The sequence below is a fragment of the Solanum lycopersicum genome, chromosome 11 (assembly GCF_036512215.1).
Source record: "Solanum lycopersicum chromosome 11, SLM_r2.1".
Lineage (NCBI taxonomy): Eukaryota > Viridiplantae > Streptophyta > Magnoliopsida > Solanales > Solanaceae > Solanum > Solanum lycopersicum.
The window spans coordinates 14496973-14510405 of record NC_090810.1 but is presented as its reverse complement, the minus strand read 5'-3'; the positions used below and the strand labels follow the sequence as shown (position 1 = coordinate 14510405).

The 13433-nt window shown below is 46.1% G+C and overlaps 1 protein-coding gene across 1 annotated transcript; it reads left to right on the top strand.

Moving 5' to 3' along the window:
- Nucleotides 1–5827: 5827 nt before the first annotated feature.
- Nucleotides 5828–9921, top strand: LOC138339578 (uncharacterized). Its single transcript, XM_069291390.1, has 2 exons — nucleotides 5828–8927; nucleotides 9033–9921. The coding sequence occupies exon 1, from the start codon at nucleotides 7946–7948 to the stop codon at nucleotides 8324–8326; it is 381 nt and encodes a 126-aa protein (XP_069147491.1). The 5' UTR covers nucleotides 5828–7945; the 3' UTR covers nucleotides 8327–8927; nucleotides 9033–9921.
- The last annotated feature ends 3512 nt before the right edge of the window (nucleotides 9922–13433 follow it).

Sequence of the window (13433 nt, the reverse complement as noted above, 5' to 3'; positions counted from 1 at the left end):
CTTCTCCGAGAAGCCGCTGTTATAAAGCCGGCCACCGCCCTCACCGCAAGCCAGAACTATCGCGGGGGGCGTGGTGGCGGCCACCAGGGGAGTCGCGGCGGCTACGGCAGAAACAGCGGAGGTCGCGGGCGCGGCGGTCGGCAGGGCAGTCGTCCGCCGTACGATGGTCAGCAGCACGACAGCAACAACTGGGGACAACATGCATGTTACTTCTGATCTATCCAAGCTTAACGCTCCAAATCCATATCATGGCTCCAATGGTATTACTGTTGGCAACGGTGAGTCCCTTAATGTTTCTCACACTGGCACGGGTACCATTAAAATCCCCACCGCTATCTTTCACCTAGGTAACCTTACCCACGTCCCTTCTATTAAAACCAATCTCCTTTCAGTTCACCAATTCACAAAAGACAATAATTGCTCACTCTTGTTCACCTCTAACGATTATCAGATGCTAGACAATACTACCAAGAGGGTAATTTTTTAGGGCCCCTGTGAGCATGGTCTGTACGTTCTTCCTGGTACAAGTTCGTCTGCCCACCCAGTTTCAGAAAGCGTTCCTGTGGCTCCGATGGCTCTTTCGACTGATGGCCACAGTCTGTTGTGGCACAGTCGTCTGGGTCACCCGTCTACTCAAATAATAAATTCTTTAATGTCTCAATTAGGTTTTTCTTCCATTCATGTAAACAATTGTGACTCCTGTTCAATTGCTAAATCCCATAAATTACCTTTTACTTTATCTGAGAAGCGTACAACTGCACCTTTTCAACTTATTCATTCTGACCTATGGGGTCCTACTGTTGTTCCTTCATTTGCTGGTTTTCGCTATTATATTTGTATTGTGGATGATTTTACAAAATACACTTGGTTGTACCCACTAAAACACAAATCACAGGCATACACCACCTTTGTCACTTTTAAAAAAATGGTCAAAACACAATTCAATTCTCATGTTAAACTTTTTCGAAGTGACAATGGAAAGGAATATGTAAATAACATCTTTGGCCAGTTTCTGCAATCCCTGGGAATTATACATCAAACCTCTTGTCCATACACTCCCGAATAGAATGGGGTGGCTGAGCGTAAGCATCGCCATCTCATTGAAACGGTGGTTACTCTTCTACATCAATCTCATCTCCCTGTCTCCTTTTGGGTAGAAGCTCTAGCCACCGCAAACTACCTCATTAACAGAATGCCCAGCCACACCCTCTCCAACAAATCACCCTATCAACTCCTTTACCAAGAACTTCCCAATTATACCAACCTCCGCGTCTTTGGTTGTCTTGCCTACCCTTGGCTACGCCCTCATATTACTCACAAATTACAACCCCGATCCCGTCCTTGTATTTTTTTGGGCTATCATCCTACCTCCAAGGGTTATCGCTGTCTTGACCCACAAACTCATAAAGTCTACATATCTCATCATGTCAAATTTGTCGAAAATGAGTTTTCCTACGAGTCTATTTCCTCCTCCACAAATACATCATTCATTGGCGTCCTTCCCCTTTTTCCAACATACTCATAGGGTCCCTCACCACCTTCCCCCACACCTCCACCCACTACCCAACCACCCCTCATCACCCCTTCGACCGTCACCCATAATACACCCGCAACCACTACCCACACTCACAACCAACCCGAACCACCCCATACCCACAACATCTCCAGCCCGATCCGTTTTGGGTCCTTCCCGACCACCCCCGAATCACCACCGCTCGTGCCACCCCCCAATAATTATCCCGTGTTAATCCGTGGAAAAGCCGGTATATTTAAACCCAAAACCTTTCAGGCTACCATACTACCAAATACACCCCTTCCCGATAGTGAACCAACAACCTACTCTGTTGCCTCAAAAAATGCTTATTGGCGTCATGCTATGAATGACGAGTTTAAGGCTTTGACTGATCAGAAAACTTGGGTTCTTGTACCTAAGCCCCATGGGCGGCACCCAGTGGGCTGTAAATGGGTGTACAAAATTAAACACAATACATATGGCAGTATTTCCAGGTACAAGGCTCGTTTGGTTGCTAAAGGCTACAATCAGGAGTATGGGCTTGATTACTCCGAGACATTCAGTCCTGTAATTCGGTAAGAAACCATTCGCCTGGTACTGTCACTCGCCGTGCGCAACAATTGGCTCATCAATCAGTTGGATGTTTCCAATGTTGTTCTTCATGGCATGCTTGATGAAACTATCTACATAACGCAACCACCGGGCTATGTTGATCCCCGCTTCCCTCAACATGTTTGCAAACTCCAGAAGTCTCTGTATGCGCTCAAGCAAGCCCCCGTTCTTGGTACACACGTCTGAAAACGTTCCTCCAGGGACTCGGCTTCACGTGTTGCGTACACGACACGAGTCTGTTTACTCGACATTCAGCACACGGTACAGTCATTCTTCTTGTCTATGTAGATGATATCATTATTACAGGCTCTACCGCAGCTCTCATTCAGGATGTCACTCGAGCTATGCGTACTACCTTCAAAATGAAGGACCTTGGCCCGTTACATTATTTTCTGGGAATGGAGGTTTCTCGGACAGGCAGCGTCTTGTTTCTTCATCAGTCAAAATATGCTCGAGATCTGTTGCAGAAAGCTGGACTGAAAAAATGCACCAGTTAACCAACACCGATGGCAGTCTCTTCGTCTACGAATGGAGCTGACACCCCCTTTGCCGATATCACCCACCTCCGCAGCCTCATTGGGGCTTTACAGTATTACCCGTCCTGACATCCAGTTTGCTGTCAACCGAGTTGCTCAGCGCATGCATCAACCAAGTGAACATGATTATCATTGTCTAAAATGCATTCTCAGGTACATTTTTGGCAATCTTGGTCGTGGTTTACTCATTCGACCTGGGGACTTAGAGCTTCGGGGGTTCTCAGATTCAGATTGGGCGAATGATAAAAATGACAGAAAATCTACATCAGGGTTTCTCATTTTTTTGGGGCCGAACCTGATCTCCTGGTGTACAAAAAAACAACCAAAGGTCTCTCGGTCCTCGACTGAAGCTGAATACCGCGCCCTTGCTCTTCTCGCTGCTGAGACCATGTGGGTCACATATATTCTTTGCGAACTCTGCGCCACTCACACTGTTCCTGCTCTCTATTGTAGTAACAAATCAACCATCTGTGTGGTGATACGCTCAAACTTACTTCTCAAATGAGAAGTAAAGCGGTCGCATCAAGTAAATAACCCAACTAGTGAGGTTGGGATCGTTCCCACGAGGAAAATAGTCTAGACTTAACTCCAACTTGTAATTACTATTGTTCGGTTGATGACTTTCTTAAAAAGTAAAAGCATAAAAGGGGGGTTTTGTACTTCCTAATAAAATAAAAATAACTAACGAACTTGACAGAGACACTTAACAGCTTTTAATGTTGAGTTTTAATCAAGTAATCAAAGTAACTAGGGTTTACGTGTTCCCCACAGGTTCATAACTTGATAATTCTAGCTATAACATTTCTTTCCTAGTATCTTGCATGCAAAGTGATAAGTTATGTATTTCTAAATCCTTGGTCCGGCATCTAGAAAATCTCACTCCGCACCTTGGTCCGGCTACGTATGTTGCTTTCCTAACCCTTATCCTTACCTCATATTAAGCATCATATTCGATATTTGACTCAGTTATTACCTCGTACCAATCAATACTAGCCTATTAGATAGTATACACTAAATCTATGTTAATAATTCTTTTCCTATTATCTACCTCCTTGGTCCGGCAAGTAGCATTAAGGCGAGTTCTAACGTTGATCATCCGTTAAAAAGACTTCTAAGCGAAAGAATTATTAATACATGCAAGACACTATTCTAGAATTGTTATTTTAGCTAGGGTTTATCTCATTATTTGCCTATGGTTCCCACAACCCTAGTTATAGAGTTTAGTTCCTCATAGCCATAAACACAATATTCAAATATATTAAACAAGAATTCATGTACTTACTTTAATGAGAAAGAATAAAGTCTGAAAATTTGCTTGATTAATCAACAAGAGTTGCTTGTAAGAATCTCCAATAATCAAAAACGCAGAAAAACAAAGTCTAATAATATGATGTTAAATCTCCCAGAGTCTAACCTCAAAAACGAGGTTTTTCGAACTATTTATAAAAAAAATAAAAAACCTAATTAAACAAGGATTCTAATAACTGGAAATCTGCCAAAACGCGGCTGGGTCGACGGACCACGCGACGGAACGTCGTGGTCATGACGGACCGTCGTGGGCTCCGTCGCCCCATACTTGGGTGCAATTCTTCTGCTGCTTTCTTCATTCCCCTCGACGGCTTGTGTGACGGACCGTCACAGGCACGACGGTCCGTCGAGGGTCTTCGTTACGAAATACTTCAACTTTTGGAATTTGGGTACTGGGATCACTTCTCTGATCTTCGCGACGAACCTGCAGGACGGACCGTCATATCCATGACGGACCGTCACAAGCTTCGTAATCCCACACTTGGTCAGACTTCCCCATCTTCCTTCAGCAGCTTCTCTACGCTGCCACCTACGGACCGTCACAAGCACGACGGACCGTCATAAGCTCCGTAGGTGGTCTCTTCTACATTTTTCGCTCAAAATCTCCGCATTCAGCTTTAGACAGATTTCCTGCAAAACAAAGAAAAACTTATATCAAAATTAGCACAAAAAGGGCTTTCGGACACACTAAACTTAAGGAAAAAGTATTAATTATACCGTGAAACCACGGTATATCAACACCCTCAACTTAAATTCATTGTTTGTCCTCAAGCGACGCACTATGACTCACTACACAATCTTTGTACAATAGTATTCATGTTTTATCCTTTGCAATCATTTGGCTATCAATCCCGACTAATCCCATCAAATCTATGCATGCTATCACTATTAGGCTTGACTTTTGTGGGATTCGAACATGACACAGACTCACCATGCACTAACGCCTATCCTCTTCAATTGCTCACCGAGGTGCTAACAATTCCGGTATTGCAACTAGTGTCCTCTCTTTAGAACAAAATCCTCATTTTTCACACAATGATTTCAGTTTGAGTATAAGGATTACATTTCAACACTCGCTCTCAGAACAAAGTCACACTCATTCATACCTATTGCCATAAGCTTGCCCTTATTTTCACTGCCTTAAGTTCGCTATACAACCCTTAGGATCACAATAGGACTTTTTTAGCTTGTAACGTAGGCTCAGAGTCAGGTAGGGTATATTTAGGTATACTTTAGTGACTTTTTGCCCTCCTTGACATATCGGCTAAACCTTCCGCTCTATATCACTTTATCTCGCCCAGTTTCTCCTATTCTTTCACCTTGCTGTTTCCCTTCTTTCTTCATTTGTGTAAGTGACTCTTTTCTTTTCTTGTTTGTAATTCTTGAATATATTTTTTTTTTCAACGAGTTCTTGAGTCACTTTACTTTTGTTCTTTCTCTCTCTTTGTTCTTTCAACCCCACTTTCCAGAGCATTCCTCAAAACAGCCACCGTCAACTCATGGCTTTGCCATGAGTCAAGGTACACAATACCCAAAATCGGGTCAGGGCCATAACAAGGGTTGTTTATACATTAGCCACCCTCAACTTATGCTTTTGGCATAAGCTGAGGTGCACATGTCCAAGGAGAGACCAGGGCCAACATATTGTTCCCAGAAAAGATCAGTTGGGGTGAAAAAGAAAGGTCTAATTTTAAGCTCAAATTATTTGGATCAACGAAGGATAACTTTCACTTGGTTTCTTTTATTTAGGCTAGAAATGGGCTATATTGAATAAGGGCCTATGATCCTTTCCTAATTGTATGTTACAGCTTACTTTTAGCAGGACTAACCAGGCAAGTTCTAGCTCAGTATCAGTAGTGGACTATTCAACTTTCCTCACACTCACTTGACATCTCATCACTGTACCAGATTATCAGACACCTAGTTCGACTTGAAGGTTTAGGGTAGTGCAATGGTGTAACTCTATTTCATGTTTAGATCCACACAATTATCAGTTACTACGCCTTTTCATGCAACCTTTTCCAGTTTTATCGGGATATCATTTCAGCCATCATGCTTCAAAGTTAAACTATGTACAAAAGATATAACGTGCCGGTTCAACAGAAAAAGTAATCAGTCTTTTGGGGAAAAAGAACACAGGCAAGAAAACCCCAAAAGAGGATAGTGAGTTGGGCTACTCAGACTTCACCCTAACACTCACTTTCCATTTACCCCACCCCCAACAAAAAAGCATGCAATTGTCCCCAATGCATAAAAAAAATCTAAAGATTAGAGGGGTAGGTGAAGCAAACCTGTGGCGCATAGCGCCGTCGATCAACAAGCTGGTGGGTCTAGTTTCCCAGAACCCACATCCTCTGCAATCTGGACACCCTCAGTGATGTCCTCAGCAACAACTGCACCCTCAGTAGTGCCTCCTGCTGTCTCTACAGTGCGGGAGCTAGACGCCCCAGCCGCTATCTATGATGCTCTGATCTGGTGTGCCTCCGCCTCAGCAAGTGAGGCTCTCCTCGCGGCCTCCATCTCTCGACGCTCCTTCTTTCTTGCTCGCGCCTCATCCTCTGATCGACCCCTCCGCCTCTTGACACTCTCTCTCGGGGAAGATGGGGGAACGTCTGGAGTAGAAAACAGAGCCGCCAATACAGTATCTTCAGCAGGCTCGACAGACTCTGACACTCTTGTCGCTAGGATCGTGTCGATGTCTGCACGAAGACTGGCGACTGCAGCCTGGAGAGTCGACACATCTACCGGAGGGGCTGGTCGAGCTAATACTCTCAATTCAAAGGCATCAAGGCGCTGGTTAACCTCAGCAATCTTCCGCTGCATCTGCCTCTCCATACGCGCCTCAGACTCAGCAATAGACTTCTGCATCCACGGCTGGATATGATGCAGAAGAGTGGCCATTTGTGCCTCCAGTTTTTGGACTCGGGCAAGCGGGGCCGGTGTCGGTAGAGGGGCTGTGCTGCTACCCGGGATAGACTCGACCGGGGTAGTGTCCGTGGATGCCTGTGTAGCTGTGCGAGCTTGGGCCACCGTATCTGCAAGGTCATCAGATAGTGGTGGCAGCTCTGGATGGGGCCCTCGACGTGGGGCCAACTCATTGGCCTCGTCTCTGATGAGGCCGACGTCAACGGTACCCGGCGGGGTCCTCAACTGATCTATGTGCCATATGGGCACACCTGCAGACCTGCAAAGGGCAAAGATCATGCACGGAAAGGGGTAGGTGGTGGTGACCTTGAATGCCCTCTCGTGCATGACTGCCTGGAGAAGCCATGCATAGTCCACCTCGAAGCCGGCTATCATCGCCGCCATCAGCACTGCTCGATCCCAGGTGACTATGTTATCAGCAGCTGTGGGGGAAAGGCAGTGACGCACGAGCAGCCACAAGAACTTGGCAACGAACGTGAGGTTGGCCTTCTTGATGGCCCCCTTCGGCTCGGTGACCCAATCTGCACCCTCTCCGTCGACTGATAAGTGTAGGGCCATCCACCGCTTGGTGGTCTCCCTCAGTGCTGGCTCTCGCAGGAACTGTCCATCCTTCACTACCTGCCAGCGGTAGTCAAACTCGGCAGTGATGGGGGTCCGATTAGCATCTGCACTCTCGCCGTATAGGAACCGGCGGATGGCGGGCAGGGAAATGTCAACCTGCACGCCCCGGACTAGAACCTGCTCCAATGGGGCCTGTTACGCGGGAGCAGCCCGCCTGTCGATCTGTGATCGGAGAGTCGCTACGTAGGACGCGTAGAACTCTCGGACCATCTCCTCACTGTATCGTCCCAAGGGACGGGCTGTCCACTCTAGGCGATGCCTGGTGAATATGTTGTGGATCTCCGGCATCGAGGGGAGACTCCCTGTAAGTACCCGCCGCTCCAGGGTGAGTGTTCGAGTCATTACTCCTTTATCGGTCAAGAACTTCGCGTCGGAGTAAACCTGAAACTGGCCTTCAACGCACCACCGGTTTGACTGGTCAGAGGCTGGGATGGGGACCGGGGCTGGTGCGCCGGATGTGGAGTCTGAACTGTCAGCCTCATCAGACGAGGCCGACGCTGCAGCAGTGGCGGGTGCGGGAACCTCAGCAGATCCTGAAGCTTCCTCGGACCAGGATGCTCCCAAGGAGCCAGACGCTCCTTCCTCGTTTGTGGCCGACCCAGAGGGTGTGCCGGTCAGTGTGCGCTCCTCATCAGATTGGGAGGCAGTGACTACGCCGGACGCCACCGTCTTGGGTGTGGCTCTGGGGGCACGTGTAGCACGGGAAGGAGCGGAGGTGCCTGGGGGCATGTATTCAGGGTCCCGCTCATCATCAGACCTGATGATCAAGCGTGCAGACGGGGCGACAGACTTAGATCGCCCGCGTGCATAAGTGCGGTCTTGCTTGGGTGCCATAGTCGATAGTACCTGTAAAGGGGCAATGTTAGTATGAGTAGTGGCAATCAAATCAGGCAAGATCATATGACATGAAACTTTTAAAAAAAAATGTGTTAGTAATATTGAAACTGTACCACACGACGGGACCTATGACGGCTCGTCGTGACAATGACGGACCGTCATGAGGTCCGTCGTGTTATACTTGGTATATGTATATATAAGGAACCCTGAAGGAGGGGTCACTGACCATCATGACGGTTAAGCAGGACGAACCGTCGTGGGTATGACGGTCTGTCGTAAGGGTCCGTCGTTGGACACTTAGAAAATGATGCGAGAACCTCAGAAGAGGGTTCTCTGACTATCATGACGGTCGTGCAGGACGGACCGTCGTGGGTGTGACGGTCCGTCGTAAGTGGCCGTCGTTGGACACTTGGAAAATTTTTGGAGGCCCTTATCATAGGGGTCTCTGACCATCATGACGGTCGTGCAGGACGGATCGTCGTGGGTGTGACGGTCCGTCGTAAGTGTCCGTCGTTGGACACTTGGAAAATTTTTGGAGACCCTTATCATTGGGGTCTCTGACTATCATGACGGTCGTGTAGGACGGACCGTCGTGGGTATGACGGTCCGTCGTAACTGTCCGTCGTTGGACACTTGGAAAATTTTTGGAGACCCTTTTCAAAGGGGTCTCCGACCATCAGGACGACCGTGCAGGACGGACCGTCGTGAGGACAACGGTCCGTCACAGGCGTCGTTGGGGAGGGTGCTAGGGCTTATGCGACGGACCCTACGACGGTCCGTCGTGAATACGACGGACCGTCATCGGGGTCTCGTTCTGAATATCAGAGATAGAACTGTAGGTACCCTAAGCAACCCCAATGAACACATATGGTCGTGTAGTGTTGTGGACCTTTATGTGTCTATCCCAACTACCTAGGAAACTATTAATGTGAAATCACCTATGTATGGGGTTATTATCATGGCAAATTCAAACATTTAGAGCCTAGGTCTAGACATAATCATATCAAGGTAACAAGAGACGACTAGAAACGAAATAATAACTAATAAACAAAAATACAAGAGAAATGAGTATAAATTTAGAGACACATACCTTTGAAATGGAGAAAACACAAGTGGGGAATGATTCAGGTGGCCAGGTAGATACCAAAAACAGCAGCACCGACAAGTAACTGATAGTAACAAGGTTGGGGAGATTGTGGAAGTGGGGGAAGTGTGGAAGTGGAAAAGAGAGGGGAGATGAGAGGGAGTGGAAGTAATGGGGTGGAATATGGAGGGATGGGAGTATAAACGGTTAAATTTTGAAAAGGGGTCCAGCCGGGTCGGGTCGGGTTAATTTCATTAATCGCGCGACGGTACCCCGACGACGGTCCGTCGCAAATGCGACGCCCCATAGTGGTGTCCGTCGTGTGTGCCCTAGTTTCAAATAATGACAGAAATACGTACCTGGTGTGACGGTGCATACGACGGTCCGTTTCACACGCGACGGTCCGTCGTTGTATCCGTCAGTGGCTACTGCGGAGTAGTTTTCTGCAGAATTTCCTGGTGATGTGCCTGGAAATTTAAAACCCATTTATAGAAAAATGCTACCATTATTAAAAAGACGACAAGTATTGGGTTGCCTCCCAACAAGCGCCAGATTTAACGTCGCGGCACGACTGGGGCCACTTGATTACTCAGACTTCATCAAGATGGCATGCCTTTATCACTTTATTCCCCGATGCTTTATGCCCAAAATAGAGTTTTATTCTATCTCTATTCTTCTTAAACCGCACCCCCTCCTTGGCTTTTAACTCAACTGCCCCATGAGGGAATATTTGGGTAATCAAGTAAGGGCCAGTCCATTTGGACTTGAGCCTACCTGGAAGACAAGGCACCCCAGAACTGTCTACAAGTACCAAATACCCAACCACGAACTCTTGTTTTGCAAATTTTTGTTCAGTCCCCTTCTTCATCTTTTCTTTGTGGGATATGGCAGATACCGATTGGAGCTCACCACTCTGCCTCATGGTCCTACAAATGTTGAAGGTTGCTTCTTCATTATTCAACCGAAATGTCATCTGTCCCTTCTCCATGTCAACTAAGGCTCTACCTGTAGCAAGAAATGGCCTCCCAAGAATAATGGGCACCTCGAAATCGACTTCGCAATCAAGAATCACAAAATCTGCTGGAAAGATGAATGACTCCACTTTTACTAGCACATCATGGAGTATCCCTATGGGCTTTTTCACAGTCCGATCGGCCATCAGTAGCCGCATCGCAGTGGGTTTTGGATCCCCCAAACCCAACTTCTTGTAAATTGACAGGGGCATTAGATTTATGCTTGCCCCCAGATCACATAATGCTTTCGAAAAATGTAATTACCCAACTGTGCAAGGAATAGTGAACGCACCCGGATCTTCTTTCTTTTGTACTAGGGATCTTGTAGCGATAGCACTACAATGTTGCAATCTATCATCATCCTCAAACGTGACCGATCTTTTCTTGGTGACCAGATATTTCATAAATTTGGCATAACCGGGCATTTGTTCTAGAGCTTCTACCAAAGGGACATTGATAGAGAGCTGCTTCAACATTGTTATGAAGCGCCGGTATTTACCATCCTCAGTCTTTTTCACTAATCTCTGAGGGAAGGGTGGTGGTGGCCTAGGCATGGGGATTACCTTGATAGGTACTTCTGCATCTGTTCCATTACTTTCATCTGTTTCACCACTACCCTTTTCCACCTTATCATTATCCTTTCTTACATTTTTCTCAGCTGATGGCATGGGTGGGTTAATGGTTTGCCTACCACCCCGAGTAGTAATTGCCATACAGTGTGCATCATTCTTTGGATTTTAGACAGTGTTGCTAGGAAGAGTGCCCGGTTGCCGTGTGTTCACTGTCGCAGATAATTGGGCCACTTGCAATTCGATCTGTTTAATCGAAATTGCGTGTGTGTCCACTTTTTGCCCAATACTAGCTAACTCACCCCTTAATTCTTTAATGTGCTCATCACTAGCATCGAACCTCCTCATCATTTTGTGCAACATATCCTCAACTCGCGCCATACTATCTCCACCATCCCTAGGAGTAACTTCACGATTTTGAGGAGGAACATAGCGTCCACTCCTGTCGTTTCTATTACCATAGTTACTCCTGTTGAAGTTGTTGTCGCGGTTGTAGTTACCATCTCGGACATAATGACCCTCACGGTTGTAGTTACCATAGTTCTGACCTTGGTTACCTTGACCTTGGCGCCAATTATCCTGATTTGAGCCTTGGGCGCTTGGTCGGAAACCCGCCATTTGTTCATTGACTGCATAGGAATCCTCCTCATAGTAACATTCACCGTTAGGGGGTGGTGGTTTAGCCAAGTAATTGACTGCATTTATCTTCTCTGCACCCCCTGTGACATGTTTTAGTACCAACCCAAGCTCAGTTCTCATCTGAGCCATTTCCTCACGAATGTCATCTGTGGCTGGGTTGTGAGTGGACTGCACTGCGAAGGTGTTTCTCCCTGTATCGGACTTCCTAGTACTCCAAGCTTTGTTGTTACGGGAGATTTTCTCTAATTTCTCAGCAATCTCAGCATAAGGGCATTCTCCATAAGATCCACCTGCTATAGTGTCCAACACCGCTTTATTGTTATCATCTTGTCCCCTATAGAAGTATTCCTTTAGTGACTCATCATCAATACGGTGATTTGGGACACTTCTCAAGAATGAGGTGAATCTATCCCAAGAACTACTAACTGACTCTCCTGGTAGTGCCACAAAGTTATTCACCCTGTCTTTGTGGTTTAATTTCTTGGAGACTGGATAGTAGCGTGCTAAGAAGACATCCCGTAGTTGGTTCCAGGTGAAAATAGAGTTGTATGGGAGCTCAGTAAACCACATAGTAGCCTCTCCCGTCAGTGAGAGAGGAAACACTCTGAGACCTATTACATCTAGATCCAAATCAGGCCTCCCCACACAACTCTTACACACTGCCCTTACCTTAGCTATATGGGCATGTGGATCCTCAGAAGGTAGCCCTGAAAACAAACCTCTGGCAGTGAGCATTTGCATCAGACTACTAGTTACCACAAAAGTGTGGCCTGTAGGTAGAGGAGGCAAAACCAGTGGCCCGTCCGAATCTGCTATGTTATCATAGCCTCTGTAGTATGCTTGGGGCCGTGGAGCGGGATTCTGTCCCCTCTGTTGATGTTCACCCGGAGCATCGGGTAACATCTGACCATGAACATCAGCCGGAGCTGGGATGTTCTGGTTTGGATCCTGATCATTGATTCCCAAGTTACGATTCATGTTTCGCTGTGTACGTTCTAGCTCGTGATCGTAGGGGAACAACGGTTCTCTTTCTCTCCGTGTATTTGGCATACAAGGAGGATAATTCTGAAAAGGAATCAAAAACAATAAAACAAAGTAAAATCCAGAAAATATCAACTAAACTATAGTAAGAAGTTCAAGTTAATCTAAAAGCTAAATTCCCCGGCAACGGCGCCAAAATTTGATACGCTCAAACTTACTTCTCAAATGAGAAGTAAAGCGGTCGCGTCAAGTAAATAACCCAACTAGTAAGGTTGGGATCGTTCCCACGAGGAAAATAGTCTAGACTTAACTCCAACTTGTAATTACTATTGTTCGGTTGATGACTTTCTTAAAAAGTAAAAGCATAAAAGGGGGGTTTTGTACTTCCTAATAAAATAAAAATAACTAACGAACTTGACAGAGACACTTAACAACTTTTAATGTTGAGTTTTAATCAAGTAATCAAAGTAACTAGGGTTTACGTGTTCCCCACAGGTTCATAACTTGATAATTCTAGCTATAACATTTCTTTCCTAGTATCTTGCATGCAAAGTGATAAGTTATGTATTTCTAAATCCTTGGTCCGGCATCTAGAAAATCTCACTCCGCACCTTGGTTCGGCTACGTGTGTTGCTTTCCTAACCCTTATCCTTACCTCATATTAAGCATCATATTCGATATTTGACTCAGTTATTACCTCGTACCAATCAATACTAGCCTATTAGATAGTATACACTAAATCTATGTTAATAATTCTTTTCCTATTATCTACCTCCTTGGTCCGGCAAGTAGCAT